At 40.6% G+C, this 21274-nt stretch overlaps 5 protein-coding genes across 7 annotated transcripts; 3 read left to right on the top strand and 2 right to left on the bottom strand.

The window, feature by feature from the left end:
* Positions 1-109: 109 nt before the first annotated feature.
* Positions 110-967, top strand: LOC108146832 (survival motor neuron protein). Its single transcript, XM_017273028.2, has one exon. The coding sequence runs from the start codon at positions 206-208 to the stop codon at positions 881-883; it is 678 nt and encodes a 225-aa protein (XP_017128517.1). The 5' UTR covers positions 110-205; the 3' UTR covers positions 884-967.
* A 90-nt stretch (positions 968-1057) lies between these two features.
* Positions 1058-4875, top strand: LOC108146831 (nuclear RNA export factor 2). 2 transcript variants are annotated; one of them, XM_017273026.2, is made up of 8 exons: positions 1058-1402; positions 1466-1704; positions 1775-2227; positions 2281-2418; positions 2481-2627; positions 2731-2832; positions 2890-4026; positions 4441-4875. In XM_017273026.2, exons 1-8 carry the CDS (start codon positions 1393-1395, stop codon positions 4744-4746), a joined length of 2532 nt encoding a protein of 843 aa, XP_017128515.1. In that variant the 5' UTR covers positions 1058-1392; the 3' UTR covers positions 4747-4875. The 2 variants fall into 2 exon arrangements, with proteins under 2 accessions (XP_017128515.1, XP_017128516.1); XM_017273027.2 differs by having other exon boundaries at positions 1058-1704.
* A 1321-nt stretch (positions 4876-6196) lies between these two features.
* LOC108146833 (endothelial differentiation-related factor 1 homolog) lies at positions 6197-7635 on the bottom strand. The gene is made up of 4 exons (XM_017273029.2): positions 7506-7635; positions 7269-7392; positions 6900-7060; positions 6197-6387 (listed from the first exon to the last, which is right to left on the bottom strand). The coding sequence occupies exons 2-4, from the start codon at positions 7390-7392 to the stop codon at positions 6235-6237; spliced, it is 438 nt and encodes a 145-aa protein (XP_017128518.1). The 5' UTR covers positions 7506-7635; the 3' UTR covers positions 6197-6234.
* Positions 7636-9504: 1869 nt separating this feature from the next.
* Positions 9505-19051, top strand: LOC108146872 (multiple inositol polyphosphate phosphatase 1). The gene is made up of 6 exons (XM_017273101.2): positions 9505-9614; positions 16285-16546; positions 17166-17402; positions 17481-17722; positions 18031-18103; positions 18170-19051. Exons 2-6 carry the CDS (start codon positions 16289-16291, stop codon positions 18764-18766), a joined length of 1407 nt encoding a protein of 468 aa, XP_017128590.1. The 5' UTR covers positions 9505-9614; positions 16285-16288; the 3' UTR covers positions 18767-19051.
* LOC108146873 (cytochrome b-c1 complex subunit 10) lies at positions 14714-15307 on the bottom strand. 2 transcript variants are annotated; one of them, XM_041708163.1, is made up of 3 exons: positions 15095-15307; positions 14848-15000; positions 14714-14798 (listed from the first exon to the last, which is right to left on the bottom strand). In XM_041708163.1, the coding sequence occupies exons 1-3, from the start codon at positions 15172-15174 to the stop codon at positions 14741-14743; spliced, it is 291 nt and encodes a 96-aa protein (XP_041564097.1). In that variant the 5' UTR covers positions 15175-15307; the 3' UTR covers positions 14714-14740. The 2 variants fall into 2 exon arrangements, with proteins under 2 accessions (XP_041564097.1, XP_017128592.1); XM_017273103.2 differs by having other exon boundaries at positions 14848-14985; positions 15095-15297.
* Positions 19052-21274: the final 2223 nt, after the last annotated feature.

The following is a 21274-nucleotide window of genomic DNA, read 5'->3' as shown; positions in this document are numbered from 1 at the left end:
CGTTCCGGGAATACCCAGAATATTTTTTAGCAAGAAAAACGTTTGCAGGTCAAAAACATTTTGTCCACCCCTAAGCGATAATTTTATTTCGGCCAGTGCTGTACAGTGCAGGTGCTTTGCCCGCGTTGCCCAACACAGTGAGAATTCGCTAAACGCCAAAGCTGAAGATTGTTTTTTCTTTTAGAAAACTTGATAGCCACCCAAAATGTCTGACGAACCAAACACCGCCGTGTGGGACGACTCCCTGCTGGTAAAGACGTACGACGAGTCCGTGGGCTTGGCCCGCGAGGCACTGGCCCGCCGCTTGGCCGATTCCACCAACAAACGTGAGGAGGAGAACGCAGCCGCTGACGAAGCTGGAGAGGATTCGGCCACTGGCGGAGCCATTAGTCCCGAACCACTGTCCGTCAAGGTGGGCGACTACGCCCGTGCCACCTACGTGGATGGTCTGGACTACGAGGGCGCCGTGGTGTCTATCAACGAGGACAAGGGCACCTGCGTTATCCGCTACTTGGGCTACGAGAACGAGCAGGAGGTGCTGCTCCTGGATCTGTTGCCTTCCTGGGGCAAGAGGGTGCGCCGCGAGCAGTTCCTTGTCGCCAAGAAGGAGGACGCGGAGCAGGCGAACCGCTCGAAGGCATCCGCTGTCGCTGGCACATCGGGCCAGACGAAGAAGTTATCCGGAAAGGGCCGAATCTCTGGAGGGTTGGTTATGCCGCCCATGCCACCCGTGCCGCCCATGATCGCCGGTCAGAGCGACGGCGGCGAGCAGGACTTCGTGGCCATGCTCACGGCCTGGTACATGTCCGGCTACTACACGGGTCTCTATCAGGGAAAGAAGGAGGCCAATACCAGCGCCAAGAAGAAGACACCCAAGAAGTAGTTACATCCCTCATCTCATCTCCACATCTTTCCTAAAGACTTGTAGCCATTAAGCAAACAAAACGATTAAAAATTGTTAAGTTAAGGAGTCATTTTAGTGCTGGCGATATCGGGTTTCAGTTGTCAAAGGAGAAAATGCCGATGCAGGCAGAAATTTAGGCACTTACAACATCTGCCCTCTTGTGGACGTCAGTTTTTCGACGACATTCACAGCGAGCAGTCGAATTGTGCATCTGGTGCATTTCGAACGGATTTTTTATACCCTTACAAAGAGCTCTTAAGTTTAGTCGGAATTTGGAAAAGTACCGCGGCCATACATAATAGTAAATGTCGACATGTGTTTATTATAATTTCTTCAATATTCAGATATGACATAGCTGCTATAAAAACGAAATTTGAGTTTTATGTAGATAGAGTATTCAGAATTCGACTTGCCGAGGTCAACAAAATGAAATAAACTTTTGAAAAGTACATATCACCGACGTTTTGCAACACTGCCCGCTGTGAGCCATGAACAGGCGTAAGATTTGAAACACAAGTGCAAGGTCTTCTGATTGAACTAGTGTTTTCTTCGCAATGCCAGGCCAGATTCGAGTGCTGGACTTTGGCGATGGCTCCGAGCCCCTCCAGTTGGACTATCCAGACTCGCGGATCTTCAGCAACTGCTCCAGCTACGGCGACCGTGTACTGGGTACCAGCTGGAACGAGATCACCGTGCACCATCGAGGTCAGCTGAACTACCTGGAGAATCCGAAGCAGGCGATCATGGAGGGTCTGTACCATGCGGTGGATGGTGCAGAGTTCTATCCGGTGTTCTACCAGGTGGGTTCCGTATATCCCACACCCCCTCCATACACATGGACTTTTAAACGGCCCGTGCCGAATTTTGTAGGACGGTAGCAGGGCGGATACCTTTCTGGTCCGCAACTGCAAGGCGGCCATCGACAACCTCTTCAATCTGAATCTCACCATCAGCCTGGACAGAGGCGCCTCCATCCCCATCAGCGTCCAGCTGGGCGTGGCCGAGTACCGGGTGAGCCAGATATCGCCGCCATTCCTCATCGCCCGGGTGGTCAGCCAGCTGTTGACTCGGCTGGTGCAAAGAGACGGCGTGGGCGGACTGCTCAACCTGGACAATTTTGGGGCCCGTCCGGAGTTCTGCAATATAGTCGTGAGCCTGGGCAATCCGAGCATTCTGATGAACGTGTGTCAGGTGATACGGAACGACCACGCAAGCTTCCGGGTGAACGGGTTCATATTGTCTAACAACCACATCCGCAATGTTCGTCCCCTGACTCTGTTCTCCAATGTGGACTATGCATTGCTGGACCTGAGTGGCAACAAGGTGAGTTGGCTCCCCCTAAGTGAAGTTAAGCTTCGGATTAAGTGTGTCCTTAGATCAAGTCAGCCGATCGCTTGTGCCGCGCCCTCGAGCAATTTCGAGCCACAGAACTGAAACTGGACAAAAATCCCATTGCTAGGAGTAACAACTTTCCGGGAAACATCAGGTCGTTGGAGAAGAACTTCAAGGTTGTGGTAAGTGTAATACACACACCATACGAATTTCATCATATAATTGATACCAAACATCCCATCAGAATGGTGTGCCCTTTGAAAAGCTGCACAAGGCCTTTTCCCCTCTGAATAATGAAATCGATTTGGAGACGGATGGATCGCGACTCGACGCAAATACCATGTGGAAGCTGCCCGAGTATGAGAACAGTCAGGACTGGCATGCCTTTATGGTGAGTTTATCTGGTAATTTCCAGGATTTCCCAGTTATAAACACATGGTGTGATCATAAAGCCGGAAAACGACCATATGCTTCCCAACCGTTATTCTTAAAAGGTACCCGATCCGCATCACGAATTCAGCAAGGACTTGTTCTTTGACTACTTCTTCATTAGCGTGGAGCAGGGCTTGAGCGAGTTCTACCCCTGCTACTACAAGGTGAATATGTCATTTTTCCAGAAGATCTTGGCTAATAATTATATTTTATCTATTTAGTATATAGAAACAGAACACGTATTCCTCGTACGCAATTGCTATGATCAGATTGCACATTTGGTGAATAATTTCAAGCTGGAGATGTGTGTTCCGTCGACAAATAATTCAAATGAGGAGCGATCTGTCAGTTACTACCTGCGCATGAACGTGGCCACTTTTAAACAGCATCATGTCGACCCGGAGCAGTGCATTCAGAAGGCTGTCCAGCGTTGCTATGTGCCTCAAAACCGGCTGCTCAACCTCGACCGGTTCCAATCCAACGAGTGTCTGCAGGATGTGGTGGTGCCACTGGGCAAGACCAATGTTTTGGCCCACATATTGTCGGTGGCGTCGCGTCAGTTTATGACCACCTGCTCGGAGATTCGCTTGTGCCGAAACAAGATCTTGGGCGTGGAGAAGGCCCATGTCCTCCGGCGGATGGGCAATCTGCGTGCCGTGGATCTGAGCCACAACTGGGTGTTTGAGCTGACAATGATCAAGTCTCTGGGTGAGCTGCCGCTTAAATCCTTGGTACTCCACGGGAACCCACTCTGCCGCAATTACCGCCTGCCCAGTGAGTATGTCCGGGCGGTCACGGAGCTGTTTCCGCAGCTGACCACCTTGGATGGCGTGGATCTGCAGACAAATCCCGGCCAGTCGCCGCAGAAGAACTTCCTCTGCGACACAGGCGCCTACGAGTTGGTGGGCGAAGTCTTCCTCAAAAACTATCTGCTGGAGTTTGAGCGTGAGGAGGACCGCTGGAATCTGAGCAAATACTACTCCGAAGACTCGCTCTTCACCTTGACTTGCAACTACAGCTACAACATGATCCAGAACCACCAAACTGGCCCAATGATGCAGCGCATATCAGCATACCGCAAGCACGCTCGAAATCTGCACAGAAATGACCCGTCGAATGCTGCCAATGGCGTGTACGTGGGCTTCTCCGAGATCATGGATGTGCTGATGGCACTGCCCCGGGTCAGCCACGACTTCCACTCCCTGCAGACGGACGTGATGCACTACGATGGACAAACGGCGATAATCTACGTGACCGGTCTGCTCCGTGACGAGGCACCTGGCGGCTCGAAATCCATCGGTAATATCTTTCTGGGCTTTAGCCGGCAGTTCGTGGTCAAGTTCGATGGAGATGGCCTGGTAAGTGGAGAATCACTGTGGTACATATGTTGATAATGCGACTATAAGTGTGTGGAAGGGTACTATTATTATATATACACGCAGAAAAGTATTTTATGATGGTCTGTTAGGTAGAGTGATATACCTATCTAAGGAAAGGTATCGTTTTATTTGAGAGATGAGCATAACAAGACTAACAAAACCAATTAGTTCAGGCATAAAGGTTTAAAAGTGTAGATATTTAAAAATAAAGTTTTTGTTACCTCGTTAAGGGGAATTTTTATGCTTTTAGCAATTTGGTCAAAGGTTAGTTAACAAATTTGATAAGGTAAATGACGGACAGTGCTGGCAAGGGTATTGCATTGCAGGCAACAAATAAATTATTATACAGCACAGAGAAGGAGTTATAATAATTTTGATTTTACAACATTTCAGGGCTTGGGTAGAAGAGCTCGCAGACTGAAGATAACAAATGAGCGTCTAAACATAATGAAACCCTCGAGCAGTATGATCAAAAACGCTTTCAGTGTAAACTATCCAGACCCAAGTGATCGTTTGTTGGAAGAGGACTCCCTGGACGTGAAGGACCACAAGCTGCTTCTGTTCCAAGAGGTAACCGGCCTCATTTCCACCTGGTGCACATCGATTGTTGAGGAAGCCGAGTGGGACTTCGAGCGAGCCCTCAAGTTGTTTATCCAGAAGAACGCAGACAAGGAAATCCCCGATGTAGCCTTCGCTTGAACATTAGTATTTATCGGCAGATGTTGTTTCCATTATCTTCCAATTTCAATTTTTCAAACTGTAAGAGGCCTGAAAACAAATTTTATGCCAAAGAAGTTGATTAAAGTTCCTATTGTGTTGATAAATTAATAGTAGGTACTTAAATGACTGAAAATGCCTATGATTTTCATTGATAGCATATAAACTATTTAGTGGCGGTCCTGACCAATAATAGTTTAGTTTCTTTTTAAATATATTTTTGCAGTTTTATAATTTAATTTAATTGTTTATGTGATTGTATATTTTGTCTCAATATTTTGTCCTTCTGAATATGTGTTTAAAAATTAGAAGGAAGTAATCAAAATATTGATCATTTTCAGGAATCTCTTTAGTGTAAGCAAAACAAACCTGCAAAGAATCCAAAGTTGTTATTGACTTTAAGCCCGGCTCCTTAGCCATAGCAATTTCGACATCCCAATAAAATTGCCATTATTACCAATAATATTGTTTATAGATGGCCGAAAACGTTTATTCAATAATTACGAGTTAATCACGTGCAAAAAGAAGTTCTTTTCCTACACATATATGGGAGAAGTATTGTATATCATCAATTCGCAATCTTTAGCTGCGGAGGAATAGGTCTGGGCAGTGGGAAATAAATAAACATCGAGAAATTGCCATCGCTTAAATATTTAAATATTTTGTAGACTAGAAAATGTTTCTAAATACATTTAGCATATGTTTCTTGTATAATATGTATAATGCATTAGTAAACGTACGGTTCATGACCCTTACACAATTAATTACAAAAAGGGGAAAGTCCGACTAAGCTCTAAGAATTTGCATATATCGTTTAATGTGTGTGCTCAATGGTTTTAGCTGGATGGTAATGAGTGTTTCATGCAAATTTAGAGTATGGCTGATTGGATGATAAGAAGATTGAAAGAAATTCGAGTGTTTTTCCATGCTTTACATGTGTTGGCTTTAATTCCATAAGTTAGATCAAGTTTCAAAACAAACTCTAATGCCAAAATGAACGAATAACACTTGTCCAAGCTATGAGCGCGTTAATATCAGATAAGTCTGTTGCGTTTCACGTTCACGTCCGTCTTCGTTTCCGCATCCGGGTTGTGTGCTTTTTGTGTGTGAGTGTATGTATTTTGGGTAATTACAATGGTTAATTTATCGGTAAAAAGATTGACAAGTGGCAAGCGCTGCGATTCCCGCTGACTTCTTGGCTTGAAACAAACAATTGCGAAATTGGCGCTCATAGTGGTGATAAGTTGGATCTTCGGTTGCTATGTTTCTCTGGGTTGCTGCGTCTGCAGCTGCTGCTGATTGACCCGATTTGATTTGGTTCGCCAGCCTCCCGATAATGCTTCATTTGCGTCTGCCGCCCACTGTGCTCCAGCCTCCAGAATCCGGGTGTTGTTGGTTCTGTTGCCGGGCGCTGCGTGCTGAGGTGGTCGTGTGTGGAGCACCACTGGCGGCAGACGCGGCAGCATCGTCTCACTTCTTACCGGGAGGCGCTATTGGTTGGCCGCGCTCCTTGCCGCGCAGCTTCATGCCCAGAACGCGCTCCATCTTGCCCAGGATCAAGTTGTTGGGGATGCCGCGTCCGGCCTCGTAGTCGGTCACAACCTGCTGCTTCTCGCAGATTTTCTAGGAGGGAAAAAGCATTAGCTTAGTGAACTTAAAATTGGTAATAAACAATTTAACCAAAGAGGACGTTTTCTAACCATAAACTTATGATTCAGAAGTTTGTTGCCTAAACTAATTAATCTTCCGTCTTGTCGTTAAGGAGTTTTGTTCAATAAATATTACGCGAGCTTAAAAGTTTATTTGCTGTTAAAGTCCCATAACAACAGTTTCAGCATTCAATATACATATTTAATGGAATGCGTTTCATGACCTAAAAGGGGATAAGCTCAGAGCTCTAACCTAACGAGCTAATCCCCAGTAAGCCCAAGTTAATTTTCCTAATAGATGATCTTTTACTTGATCGTTTTAAGTATGGAAATTTTAACTTTGTTATGAAAAAATAGTAAGTTAGTTAATTCAACTAACTTTAAATCTATGGGAGGTACGTTAGTTTAAAGCAGACTCCAAATCAAGGAGAAAATGACAAATGACCTTATCTCCTTTGGTTTTCTTTAAAGGGGTTCAAAACCTACAGTGGCTAGATCCTTTTGGCTGAGACCCTTGCCCTGACGTCCTTGCTGGATAAGCTTGCCCACATCAAGTGGGATTTTATCGTGGCGCAGCTCCTCGGTTTCGCGGTCCAGTTTGGCAGTGTTCTTTGTGGTCACATGCTGCTTGTTGGTGCCAGCACCATCTAAACGGGAGCAGAAATAGGGTATTACTATGGGGGATTTACAAGCGTGTGGTAAAAGGTTGGCTGCACTGGTGAAATCAGCAGAGCGTTGACACAAATAATAAAACAAATGCCACGCAATGCAGCAGGAGTGCTTCTAGGTTAGACAGTGGTGTGCTCGCAAGGGGGGTCACTTTTGGGGTCGGGGGCCAGGGGAACCGGCGCTCACATTTCTGTTGGGTATCCACGGCGACTCCTTGACGGCGCGCATTATTTACCGCCGATTCCGTCTTCAGGTTGGATTTGGGTGCCTTTTTTCGCAAAACGGTTGGAGCCGAGTCCCAGTCCGACATCTTTTTCGTAGTTTTTAGAGCACCGATTTGGGTGATACGGAAAAAATTGAAATTAGTGAGTTAACTCTTTCTAACCGATCGCCGCACTGACTGGCCGCTTTGAGGGGACTCACATTGGCTGCTTTGTTTAGCTTAGTTTGCTTTTATTATTAATTAAAACTACGAAATTCCAGAACTATCTTTTTTGTGTGGGGATTTTAACGTCTGTTAGCGTTAGTGGTGTGTCTGTTGAAGCAGGGACCAGCAAACGATGTATCGATATGTGCGAGGCACTATCGATTGTACCGCCAGCTTTGCTAGCACTCCTAGAGATGAAAACTAGTCATCATTGACGACCGCGAACTTTAAGCCCCTAAGGTTAAATAATGTAGTTAGGCTCTTATTTAGCCAACCGAAAGTTGGACTGTTGGCCGATTTATATAGTCAGCTGAAAAAACCCTCTTCCAAGCCAAAAGGAATAAAAAACGATTATATACACTATTTCTTCCAACTTTTTTCAATGTTGAAAATTGCACCGTTACTTGTTTTTCGAAACAAGAAAGCGATAGTTTTCAAATATTTTGAAAATTTTTTACGCTTTATTTTGATACTTTTGTTGTATTAGTTTTAAAGTTATCTTATTAAGTAATTATTCATAAAAATTATGTTATATTAGGTGTATTTATTTCATCTACCAAACCTTGTAAAAACTTAATTTTTGTACATACACTATATACATTTAATAACTCAAAAAACAATTGTAAGAAATTTGTTATTGCAGATCTAGAATTGATATTGTAATCTTTTCAATATTTATAAAAAAAATTGAACACTTTGCAATCATAGCATGTACTATTGATTTATCAAGCTCTCATGAGTAGTTTGATATTTTCCAGACCCTTTTAAAACGAAAACCCAATTGGCGATAATAGGGCACTCATTTGTAATTTGTGAGGGCTTTCTTTAAAGTAATGGGTATTACCTTATGCCTTTAATTTAAAGGCCCCCGAGATGTGACGCAAATAAGTTCTTTACCGGCGTCATCAAGGTTACGTTGACGGCGTTTAATGGCATTAAATGATCGGTAGCACTTGAAATTGTCATCTTCTTATCAGCTTATAAGCTTTAATCTTCACACAAAAAGGACTGTTTGAGTTCTGCGCCAATTACTTATCTGCTGCAAGGAAACATTCGATGATATTTCAAGCGAATCTATACTAAGGATCGCTAGTTTCTTGTAGTATTTTTTGTTATCAGACAAATGTGATTAGTGACGGCTGGGTAGTAAACTTGAACGTCTGTCTTAGTAGAGGTTGACTTTGGTGGTCAACTATTGTTAAAAGTCATAATCAGGAATAGCTATGGATTGTGTACTCTAACTTGAACCATATCGTTGACTGACACATATTAAAAGTTTTGATTTTAATAACTTTTTATTTTAAATTTCCTCAAAATTTAAATTATTCCTTTTTTTAACAACAACAAAAATCGCTGATAAGGCCTCAGAGTTATTTGTTTTGTTCTTGATAATAAGTTATGGAAATGTCATGTTGCTTAATATGAGATAATACACATTTACGCGGTGGTTCATATTGTTTTGGCTTTACGCTTATACATATGATCTACAGAAAATACCACTTAGCGAAATCAAAATTAGATAACTTAAACTGTGGACCTAAACAGAGAAAATATTTACAAACATTCTATGTATTTTACCTGATAGCAATTAACAAATGTTATAAAAATACAACTACTTTCATTTTTATTGAAAGAAATAAGAAATAATATAAACAAATTTAACAATCCAGATTTAAAAATGTTGTAATGTTTACTGTCCAACCAAACATTTAAATATCATATGTTTTCCACAAAGGTTTTGTTATTCATCTTATACATATTTGTGTATAATTTTTATGAACAACTTGTGTATGCTGCCGTTGTTATCTTCTTTTCACCTGAGATTTTACACCTACGCAAAGAGCTTACATATTGTAATCTCTTATCGCCTTAATTCTCTAAAGAAAAACAGAGCGAGGGAGAGAGCGAGAAAGAGAGAGAATAAAGGCGAGAGAAAGAGAGAGGAACATCGATAGGCAACTTGGGAGCGCGGTTCCGACGCGATTTTTAGTTCCATTTCGAACGTACAGCGGTCGCGTCGTCGTGAGCGGTTAAAAACGCCTAAATCGGTTAGAAAACTGCCAAACTCAAGTTGTTTACCCAGTGCATTTAAATTACCCATATAGGTGCGTGTGTCTGCGTCTCGACAAATTATGCTGAATTCATATAATAGCATAATGCATCAGCACAATTTATGAAGCCTTAACTGTTGTCATTTGAATAAAACTCACATAACTTGTGCCAAGAAGTTCTCTCGATCATTTTGGCAGTGGCAATCATCTAGTACTTAATTGAACCATTAGAATGCACTCTATCTATCGTTCCCAGACATTTCTATAGTTGCACCTGCGGTTTGTATTTATTTTCGTCACTCTCAGTCACAAATATGTAGATGGAATTGCTTAGGGGAACCTGTTCGGCGGACATCTATAATTGTTGTATAACAAACAAATAACGTTTTTTTTGTTCGATTTCGTGATGAGCTCAGCGAAATAATATAGTATTAAATTGTTACCATTCGACATTTTGCATATGAATGAAAAAGGCTGGAAACTTGAGGTGGCTACATTAATCAGTTTTGGGAACAAATTTGGTTTTGCTTGTTTTCTTAGTTTTTTCGGTCTCCATTTCCACGCAGCGTGTGACTTTATTTTTATTCGCCCTGGAGGTAAAAAAACACAGAGAAAAACATTTTATACGATCGAGACCCTAAAATTTTAACAAAGTCATTGTTTTAAATAAAAAATTTAGCTTAAAAGGTTAAATTTTTATTTGAAGGTTGTTGTTATTAATTGAGAATAAAATATTAACTGTGTTTTTATCATATTATGTATTGATTGTCTTTAACAACTGAGTCTTAAAAACACCAATACTTTCTTTGAAAGTATATACTTCAAAGTTAGTGTTTCTCAGTGTAGCAAGCCCTATGAAAAGTTCAACGTTCTAGGCTAAAATCAAATCTTTTTTGTGGCCAAATTGCGTTTCGTTGGCTGAGCAATCAAATTAGCAGGTGGCAGGCAGCTGTTTGCATCACCTGAGTGATTTAAATGAGCCGAGTGCGTTTTGCACGCGTTTTAAGAACGCGCTTAAAATAATTAGGTCTCCAGCGCACGGAGATTAATCTAAGTTCGTGCAATTAAAATGGATAGCAGCACAAAGATAAGCAAATTACGCAAACAAATAGTTGACACAAGTGTCTTGTCGTCGTTGCTCCTTTTGGCCAACTCCCGAGTCCCAACTCTCTCGGCGGATTACCAGATTTATGGCTTGTCCTCTGGGCACGCGACTCCCACTTGGACACGCCATGTTCCCCGTTCCAAGGACCCAGGGGCACATTAAATATTTAATTTATTTTCAGACCCCGCTCGCTCTCACATACAAATCTCGAATTTTGCGGTTGAGCCCTAAAATTTTCGGAATTCTTGCGCGTTTTTTGGCTGCCCGAATATGTTGACGGCTTCAATAGCCGATGCTTGACACTTGGTCATTTGCTATTTGCCTTTGCGGCTACCTGAGGGGCGTGGGAGAGAAGGTTCCATCCAGCCCAGTATGTGGGCCAACTACGACTACCAACTAGGCAAAAAAACACAAACATTGGGCTGAAAGAAAACCGGTTATAGGCCAACGAACATTGACTCTAACTTGTTTTTCCTCTTTGCCTTTTTCTTGCTCCCGCTCTCTGTCGCGATCACTTGCTCTTGGGAAATTCGGTCGCTGGTTTCCATGGCGCTGGTTTTCCATCTGCCCTCCCTTCAAATCGATTTAGCCAAATTGCACAAGCTGTAAGCAGTTGCTTGGCCCTTCTCGAGGCCTTTTTTTATATTCTGGTATTATAATACTTGATTGATAAAGTTTTTGTTGAAAAAGTCTCTTACATATTTTTTCGTTATTATAAAAAGTATAAAACTGGTATTTAACTAATTATTTGATTAATGTTTTTTTTGAAGACAATAATATTAATAAGTTTTACGCATAAAGGTTAATTTATTAAACATACTTTATATAGGATAAAGATGTAGAGGTATTCGACTATTTTTATTTTTACGATTTCCGGGCAGCTTTTTTTGTTTGCTCTTGAAAATTCATTGGTTCTAAAGAACAGGAGTGTTTGCTTTTAATCGCTTCAACTAAGTTGCACAATTTTAAGGTTTGTTTGTTTACTAAGCTTTTTACAAAACTTGCAATGTAGAGCACTGTTATAAGGCGTAAACAAGTTCAAGTGCTTATTTCTCATCAGCGGTTTTATATATTGAGAGAGGGAATTTCTCTCGATCGCCTAGCTCTTGAAATTCCCCCACTCGTTTCAAATAAATTGCAGAATTTGTCAAAAGTTTTTCACTCTTGAAACGGTGCCAAAAGAATTTTGGCATTCACCATTGCTCACTTAACCTTAACCGAAACACTTTCCTTTCTATTCCTTTGGCTTCCTTGTTTGATGACGAAAATAGAGTCTCATGCGGCAATCAGCACTTTTCTCGATTTTTAATGGCCATCAGTTAATATATCATTAGAAATGAAGCAATTCTATTTTCGAGCGCCGTCAGATATTCCGGCTGCCAAACAAATATCCCAAAAATAGTTTTGAAAACTCTTTCAAAATTCCAAGACGGCTCCCCCAACCCACACTTCTCACTTGTCACGCTGAGGTCAAGCAGGCGGCATATTTTACAAAATATTTTCCAACAAAACAAAACGCAGACCAGACATGATCCCATCCATCGGACTTGTAATGGGGAAGGTCGCCATGGGGCCCTGGTAATAAATTAGATACTTAATGTTCCCAGACAATTTTCGGGTATAGCTTTTAATTAAAGATTCCCAAAGGCAAGCCTAGAATTATCCGGGGCTCCGAACGCCGCTTCCCCGGAGAAATTCGATGTCTGCATAACAACTAGATAGTGGCCTTGTCGGCCCTAAGTCCCGATGTTTTATGTTATGCTCGGAACATGGATGTTCCGGTCGCCCAAGACTCGCCATAAATATGTAATCTCTCTCGGTTTTATATGGTGTGCATGATATATGCGCCATTATCCGGGGACGTGACGGGGATTTTAAGTGAATTGCGCTTGAGCATCATTACGATAATTGGTCGACCTGGCATTCTGGCATTCGCTCTCCTCATGCCACTCATTTGCACACATATGCTAATTAATATGCACAGTAGTTTCAGAGCTTTGATTTTAGCATTTTCTTTCACTTTTCACATTTCATTCGCGACAATATTCGCGGGCAACTGCGAAAAACGCTAACAAAACGCTCGCAAAATCTGTATCTGAATCCAGCTGTTTGCGTGCGTATTCAATTAACTTGGCCAGCAATTGATGCAAGTATCTGCGCATTCAGTGCTCCACATCTTCGAATTGTTTCGTAATCGAAATTATTTAATTTCCCCGTAAAAGTTCAACGATCTCAGATCGATCAGTGTGCGCTGGAAAACCAATTGGTGAAATGATGAATTGGATTTTCAGTCACTGGCAATGACTTTTGTTGCAGACAGACCAAAAAATAAATAGAAAAAAATATCGATAATTTAGGCAAAGTGGAAACAGCAACTGAACTGAACATAAATTTCTGCTTTTGATTTATGTTATGCTCTAAAAAAACCGAAAACCGCACCGCAAAATGAAACCAGCACGAGGGCAGATCTCTTAGAAATATGAAAACTAGGAATTTTTTAAATAGAGAGGGTACAGAGAAACAAATATTATTACTCATTTTTTATAAAAAAAGTTTTAAATAAAATTAATAATTTGCCAAGATTTCTTTAAAAGTTTATGAATTGCTTTTATTGAGTTGAAATTATATTCTATTTTGTATAGAACAGCAATTGATCACCTCACCTGACAAATTTAAATATGATTAAAAATGAATTACAAATAATTATATTATTTTCTGTGTATAAATAGGGGCGTCGCTTATACATTATACACAATCAGGCAAATTAGCCAAATGTCACGCACACTTTTCTAGAAAATTCAAACAAATATCAAATAATAAATATCATTCCCAGATTAAATTAGTTTTCCAAGTTGGCGAATCTGTTTTACAAATGGATGAGAGGGTGGTGGGTTAAAAGCTGGAGCAATTTGCTTCCCCAGTTCATAAAAGCCAGCTAAGCAAACACGAGAAGGCAGCCAAATTGGAATTTTAATTTCGCATTGAGAAAACACAAAACTAGAAAAATGCCGATGGAATGGCTTCAAAATGCAAACAAAGGAGGGGCATTCAATTGATTAGGGGAGTGTCTATGGAGGGGGTCTCATTCTCAGATGGCAGATCGCAGATCGGATCGTATAGTAGTAGTATAGTATCGAGAGACTCTGGAAAGCTAGAAAAGTGCAACCAATCCGACGGATGCGATGTGAGGCAATTATTTGCACTTGAAAATGCAAAGATGGCAGTGGAGGCAGCAAAATTAGATGCGTGTGTCAGATCGCTTTTTGGCCTTCCGCACATGGGATATGTAATTGGAAATTTCACAAGCTAATTGCAGCTGTCAATGCTATGGCAGTGACGTCACTGATGTACACAGAAAAAATTAATCATGTGCATATACATATAATATATACATTTTCTAAACTTTTCATATCCCAAAGTATTAAATATTACTATTGTTTGTAAAAATAATGGACATCGAAGTTTATTTGGGGTTTTAATTATAAATGACAAAATAATATAATCAAATTATACTTGAAAATTCGGCAACCATTTTTAGATTTTATGAACATTTTCTATTCTAGATTATAACTTTTATTAATGAACATGATTGTTGTGATTTTGATTTGATTTTAACTATGTATATTCAAATATTCTATTGGTAAACCAAAAATAGATAATCAATATTAATAATTGATATCTACATGAGATCACGGTGAATTTATATATATTTTTTCAGTGTGCTAGTATCACATATCCATTTTATTTTTATTCCATACCATCTCTGCAACAGGTTGCCCAACTGCATTTACCAGCGATCGATGGGGCGAAATAGTAAACAGAAAACCCCCAATTTGTTTCCAAGATGTAGTTTTTTGGCTTAAGGGGTCTTTCCGGGGATTTCGGTTCATCTATTTCTGGTGCTGCTGCAACCATTTATTTGTTGTTCTTTCGGCTTGTGTTTTGACTGGCAGAACATTTATTTTTTTTGGAAGCGTGTTCCACCAAATGCATTTCTAAAACACAAGAAACATTAAACCGCAAAAGGCACCGAAAAAAACAAACAAAATTTTGAAAGCCAGTAAAAACGTTTCATTCAATAATATTTCACAGAAGGCACGATTTTCAAGGGTCTGATTTTGATTTTAAAGCAACTAAGACTAAAAATAATTAGCCGGGCAGCACTATTTTATCATCTCTTACTTCTTCTTTTTCTTTGGGTCTTCTGGTTTGGGAAATTTGGTATTGTACAGGGGAATCCATCCGGCAATTACTTTCCAATCGGTATAATAAACAACAGCCAAAGCTGCCGCCAGTCCAAAGGTGGCAGCTGATGGCATACTGTGGGCATCAGGGCTTATTTAATAAAATATTAAAAATAATAAACTATGTCCTTTAGTGGGTTTCAGTATTGTCGGATTTGTACTTTATTTAATATCTTTACACTTACAAAGCTAGGGCCAATGCCTTTTGATTTGTCGTAGGCTTGTGCTTACACCATAAACCAGTCAATTTGTTTTTCAAACTCATTTTGATTTTTATATTTTGAAAGTAACTTTCTTTCCAGTTGAATTTTAGAAGTAAAGTTAAGGGGTAGCTTGTCACCCAAAATTCAGATTAGAGTTAACACTAAAGTCAGGTCATGTTTCATGCTGTTAATGAGCTATTGTATCCCCATCAAAATTCCCTGGATTTCTGGGTTGATTAATCAAAGTCGGATGCGGGCACTAAATTGAAACATTACAATCTTTTATGAGCAATCTATGAGCAATCCCAACTTGTTGGCCTGACCTAATTGAGGAAGGAGTGTGAAGGTGGAGACAGGGGTTGGCTGTCGGTTGATGGACTTGTGCTGATGACTAAAAGCCACGTGGAGAACTGCAGCAATTTGTCAGCGGGGTCAACCGAAAATGAAAATCATTAGCCTAATTTTTAGGGCTAGAGTTAGGTTAGTTTTGCATGGCGGTTCAGAGCACTCAGAAAAAATATCACTAGATGTTAGGTTTGAGATCTTAAATCTTAAAATGTTTAATACGCACAGAATCAATGTTTTAATATTTTTCTTTTTTTTAATTTTTTATTTGCATTATTATTTATTGTATGCTTTGTTACAGAAAGAATTCCTAAGAATTGTCCAATTAAGTTTTGAATTTTGGTTCATTTCTTGATTTCAAATTTAAATAAAATTACAAATTTAGATAGCTTACACGGGGAAAAGTTTTCTAAATAATATAAAATATTCCAAATACAATAAATGTCTCAATGGATTTCTGATTGAAAGAGTTATTTTTTCCGAGTGCGGGTGCGTGTGTGCTGGCATTTCCTCCGAACTCCGACTGGATTTCCATTCGATTCGATTCTGTGGGGCCCCTCCCAGATTGTCTTGCCAAGTTCCTTGCCAGACGCCAGCGAAGCAATTTAAATGCCACACCTATCCGCTGTCTGAGGTGGGTGGTTGCCAGGAGGCCTCCACATATGACACTCGCCGTGTCCATTAGGGCAGCCACGGCCTGGTGGACAGGACGACAGTTCAAGGATATGCGCCCAAGCGAAGGCTGGGCCACTTAAATGTTCGAGCAACCCTTTTTCCGCCGCCCACCTGACTTTACCCGCCCTTTTATTCCCTCTGAATTTCCCCAGAGCAATGCGCCTGCTGATTTTCCTGCTGCTGCCACTGGTGGCCATCGCCCAAGGCGATGACTACTGCTTCAGCAAGGACACCTCCCGCCTCCAGACCCGCCAGTTCTCCTCGAAGACCGCCTACCAGATCGTCAAGGGCACGGACATCGACAAGCAGTACCTGGTGCCCGGCTGCCAGCCCCAGAAGATGTGGATCTTCCACAGGCACGGCACTCGGCTGCCCAAGAAAAGCATGATCAACAAGGCGCCCAGAGTGGCCGAGGTATGTTCTATATATCTTACGGAATAATGCATTATAAAGAAAGTAGTAAACTTTCTACCATAAAAAAATATCTTGGTCAAAATCACAAAGATTTGCCTTTAGAACCTTTTTAGGCTTAATTAGAACCATTGGCGTTTATTATTAGACTTTTTTGTTGACCAGTGTAATTACTTCTTTATAAAATAACTTAAAATATTTGTAAATAAATTAAATATGAATGTTAACAAACAATTTTCATTTTAATTTAATTAAATTCCAAGTCACATAGAAACATTTTCTGTACATATCACTAAACAAACCTAGTCTTTTTAAGCAAAAATAAAATAAGAACGGATATTTTTATAAAGTGAGAGTGAAACTTTTTATCTTTGCTTACGAATTAAAATTTTCAAGAAAATTGTTTATGACAAAACAGCCATTCATTTGTACACAAGCTGCCAATTAAGGAAGCAGTTAATTACAAGCAATTATGAGCTATGGCCATTCGATTTTACGACAAATATTATTCTGAACAAATAAGTCATTTGTATTCAGCTTAAGTTTACTATTGATTAGTGGAGGATTTGTTTTGTTGGATATATTAAATTATTCAATGTTATTATCTATATTCCTTTGCTAGCTGCGCGATCTCATCATAAATAACTATAAAGTGGCCAAGACCAAGCCGGAAACGGATGAGCTGTGCCAGACCGATCTGTTGGCCATCCAGTTCTGGAAATGGAACAGCAGCATAACGCCCGATATGGAGGAGTATCTGACTACCCAGGGTTACGACGATCTCAGGGGCACGGCCAAACTGTATCAGCGCTACTACCCAAGTGTGCTGCCCCCGGTCTACAACGATACCTATTATCAGGTGAGTTTGCTTGCTTCGATCTCAAAATCTCAAGAGAAGAACATATTTAAAGTTTGTTCTTGCCCATAATTTACCCAGTTCCGTCACACGGACACCCAGCGCACCACGGAAAGCTTCAAGGCCTTTGCCGAAGGACTCTTTGGCTCCCTGAATTCCGCCCACTCCGTCGATATCCCCAAGCAGGATCTGCTGCTCCGTCCCTATGACTACTGCTCGTCGTTCAAGGATGTGAACTACAAAGGCGCGGGCTCTGAGTACGAAAAATTCCATCAATCTAAGCTGTACAATGACACCCTGGCGGATATATCCACTCGATTGGGGTAAGTTGTTTTGTTAAGCGAATTTTAGGGTTTACTCTGGGCTTTTAGAATGATTAAGTAGCTTAGTAATTATATAAATAACTATAAAAATGGATAAATCTTATTAGACTACGCGAATCACATGGCTTATTAAACCAGAATATTTTGTTGTTTTTGTTAAAAGCGTTTATTTTTATTCAGTGCTTAAATTGGTGTTTTCAATTACATTTTATATATTAATGGAGGAAGCGAAATTATGTAAAATTAATTTGGTAATATTAGTATATCTTTGAGAGTATAACTTTTGACACCTGTTTTTCGGCAAACAGTTTCCTTTACACCCTGGAGGAGGAGGACATTAAGCTGATGTACGATATGTGCCGCTATGAGCAGGCGTGGAACGTGAGTTTCTAGTGAAAAACATATTTTACCCTCAACAAAATTCTAAATTGGTCGAACAAATTACAGGTGGACCGCAACAGCGTCTGGTGCGGAGCCTTCCTGCCGGAGCAGGTGACTGTCTTCGAGTATCTGGAAGATCTCAAGTACTACTACGGATCGGGCTATGGGTTCCCGGAAAACGAACGCCTCAATTGCCGCCTGGTGCAGGACCTTCTCACCCATTTGAACAACCCCGTTTCGCCGCACGTGGTGGCTCATTTCGGGCACTCCACGGGTCTGCTGACCCTGCTCACTGCGTTGGGCATCAAAAAGGACGATATCAAACTGAGGGCTGACAACTACGACAGCTTGACCAGCCGTCGCTGGAAGACCAGTCTGATCGATCCGTTTGCCTCCAATTTCGTGGCCGTGAAGTACGACTGTCCGACGGACCTGGACCGCGAGAAGGTGGTATTTTTCCTGAACCAGCAGGCCGTCCAGCTGGACTGGTGCAACGTGGGCCTGTGCAAGTGGTCCGCTGTGCTGGAGAAGTACAGGGGAATTGCGGATGCGGACTGCGGTGATTACTACTGCCGGACGGGCGGAGCTGCGATGCTGGGATCCGGAATTTCCGGCCTCCTGGCCACCGCCATCGCCGCCATTCTGGTCTACTTAATGCACTAACTTTCGATTAGAATAGCTCTTAACTTGTAATGTACAAAGTTCGTACCAAATGAAGGGCCGTCTCGCCTGCGGATGTCAGTAAAGTATTTTTCGATTTAGATTTTCTACTTTTAATCCAGCAAAAAGCACAAAACTTCCCACAGTCGAAAAACCATACCATACAAACTCACACTCGGACACTGAAAATTCATCTTAACGATTTTTTAAATGCTTAACGTACGTTGACAGCGCTACAGTCAAAAATAGCTTTATATTAACTAAATAAAATGAGTATTTAAAATGTGAGCTTCGTTTGAAAGTGTTTCATTTTGGCGCCAAGGGAACTGCTTGTGGCCAAAAAAAGCAGTTTGTAAAGTAAATGTAAAATGGCAGGTTGTGTAAACAACCGGTAGATGGCACAAAAACTCATGATTTGTATAATGGAAAAATTATATTATAGCTAAAAAATATTAAGGGCTTAAAAATTTATTAATAAATATATTTGAAACTGATTATATTTTTTATACGCTGTTAAATTTGTATTAATCGAACCTAAATATGCTAACATAAAAAATTTGAGTAAAAATACCTTAGGTGCAAGTTATATGGAGTTATATAGGAATTGATTTATGGAAAATTCGATTTTAGGTAGAATAAAAATAAGTTTGGAATGCTATTGCAAAATTTTACTGCCACCGAGTTATGTTTAAGCTACAAAAATTTTTATTGTTGGAAAAGTTAAGGTTATTGTTAAACTCTTTAAACTTAACTTAAATAAACTTTTTTTGTATCCATGTTATTTAAGTAATCGTTTTCGGTTAGTAACAAAAGCCGATAAATTACTAATCTCGCTGTAAGTCGCGGTACTTCCAGGTCGCTTATGCCCAACTTGAAGCATGGAAGAAATGTGAAATTAATTACATTTCCTGGGCACAATCAGCGCGGCATCTACGACCACTGTGTCTGGCCTGGAGGAGAGTCTACTTCACTCCCGTTCTCCACTTGAAAAAGGCAGCTTTGACAAATCCTTTTCGGGTGTGGAAACCGTAGGCCCTGTTTAAAGTGTTACACTCCAGTCTTTTTCCACCGAATGCCCCTGTTCGGCAGTTTTCAGAGTGAAATGACGAGGATAATGGGAGGAGGAGGGCAGGTGGGCTGCTATGCAGCGTCACGTGTTTCCTGTTAAATGCTCTAATGATGGGTATTAGGCCAGACTAAGTGCCACTCATAAGTGCCGCACACGCACCTGACTCTCGGATCCTGGCCCTCGATTTCGGTCCTACCTGCCAGCGAATCCGAATCTGAAACCGACTTTGTGACCTGCCTCCGCCTTTGACATCGAAATTTACGCAATATGCGTTTTTTATTTCGCTCACTCCCACGCCGCCTTAGAGCTACCATCTTTTGGGCGTTGTCACGGCAGCCCAACTGACGGTTTTTTAGCCCGCCCACCTTTGAGGTCCTGCCAAATTCCACGCCCCCTGTCTGCCTCAGCTAGTTGAGTGTCTTTGTAGTTGTTGCCTGCGTACGTGGTTTTATGCCACTTTCGATGTTTCAACTACAACGAATTTCCCGGTCAGTAGGTCTATCCATCCGATGGAACACACTTAGGATGAGTCTAAATTACTATTTTTCATTACGTTAATACTCTATAAAAAATCTGACAAATTACTTTAAAGACAAGCCCATCTATAAATAATGTGTTAAAGATTTTCAATTGGTTTTTCTGGCTTTGCAAAAGATGGTTATAATAATATATTTTAGCTTAAAAGGTCTTTCGAATAAATTATTTACATATATACATGGTATATTTTACATATTTATTATTTGTCTCCCATTCGAGCAAATTAAAAACAAGCGGAAGAAGCAATTACAATTTTTAATTTAACGGTTTAACTTCTTAACTTTTTTCCCACCTATTAATTATTCATTCGTTTGGCATAATTATTGAATAATATTAAGTCCGGCTGCCAATTGAGGGGAAAAGATTAAAAGGCAGAATTAACCTGGATTGCATCGAGATGCATGCATAAGCCAGATTTATATCGCAAACAAAAATATTTACTCATGCATTTTTTTTTATATTGTGCACTCTTTTACTGTATTTTTTGTGTGTAAAGCATACACTTTGACTTAATTAAAATGGCCAATTCAAACACAAACTACAAAAATGTAGAGCAAACAAAGAAGAAAATTGCTTTGATAACGACCTAAAATGAACTCTCTCTCAGCTGGATGAAATCCAAGCCAAAAATTACAAGAATTTTTGTGGTCAGGCTATTAATATTCTAACGCAAAAGTCAAGAGCAAGGCATATACACAGGTGTTTGGCTTCTGTGTAGCTTATGTGGTGAATGAAAATGAAAAGTTGCAGTTAAAAATGATTACCAGCAGTGTTGGCTTCGTTCTAGTTTTTACATTGTCCCCACAGTTGATGGTTAAAACCCAAGTGCTTCAAGCCAAAGCCTAGATGTCCTTACATTTTCAATCAATTTAAGCAGATATTAAATATTTTATTAGAAGAACAAC

Source organism: Drosophila elegans, unplaced genomic scaffold (assembly GCF_018152505.1).
Source record: "Drosophila elegans isolate 14027-0461.03 unplaced genomic scaffold, ASM1815250v1 contig_208, whole genome shotgun sequence".
NCBI classification, from domain to species: Eukaryota; Metazoa; Arthropoda; class Insecta; order Diptera; family Drosophilidae; genus Drosophila; species Drosophila elegans.
Note: the sequence above shows the minus strand (reverse complement) of the source record. Positions and strands in the feature narration are given on the sequence as shown.

Excerpts from the sequence above, each read along its gene's own strand:
- LOC108146873 (XM_041708163.1), bottom strand. The coding sequence starts at position 15,174 with ATGAGTTTGAAAAACAAATTGACTGGTTTATGGTGTAAGCACAAGCCT. Across the intron at positions 15,001-15,094 it reads AAGGCATTGGCCCTAGCTTT|CCCTGATGCCCACAGTATGC; the intron begins GTAAGTGTAAAG and ends TTATTAAATAAG. Across the intron at positions 14,799-14,847 it reads GACCCAAAGAAAAAGAAGAA|TTGCTTTAAAATCAAAATCA; the intron begins GTAAGAGATGAT and ends TTTTAGTCTTAG.
- LOC108146872 (XM_017273101.2), top strand. The coding sequence starts at position 16,289 with ATGCGCCTGCTGATTTTCCTGCTGCTGCCACTGGTGGCCATCGCCCAA. Across the intron at positions 16,547-17,165 it reads AGGCGCCCAGAGTGGCCGAG|CTGCGCGATCTCATCATAAA; the intron begins GTATGTTCTATA and ends TTCCTTTGCTAG. Across the intron at positions 18,104-18,169 it reads GCTATGAGCAGGCGTGGAAC|GTGGACCGCAACAGCGTCTG; the intron begins GTGAGTTTCTAG and ends AACAAATTACAG.
- LOC108146832 (XM_017273028.2), top strand. The coding sequence starts at position 206 with ATGTCTGACGAACCAAACACCGCCGTGTGGGACGACTCCCTGCTGGTA.
- LOC108146833 (XM_017273029.2), bottom strand. The coding sequence starts at position 7,392 with ATGTCGGACTGGGACTCGGCTCCAACCGTTTTGCGAAAAAAGGCACCC. Across the intron at positions 7,061-7,268 it reads CGTGGATACCCAACAGAAAT|ATGGTGCTGGCACCAACAAG; the intron begins GTGAGCGCCGGT and ends GCTCCCGTTTAG. Across the intron at positions 6,388-6,899 it reads GCCAAAAGGATCTAGCCACT|AAAATCTGCGAGAAGCAGCA; the intron begins GTAGGTTTTGAA and ends TTTCCCTCCTAG.
- LOC108146831 (XM_017273026.2), top strand. Across the intron at positions 2,228-2,280 it reads TGGACCTGAGTGGCAACAAG|ATCAAGTCAGCCGATCGCTT; the intron begins GTGAGTTGGCTC and ends GTGTGTCCTTAG. Across the intron at positions 2,419-2,480 it reads AGAAGAACTTCAAGGTTGTG|AATGGTGTGCCCTTTGAAAA; the intron begins GTAAGTGTAATA and ends ACATCCCATCAG.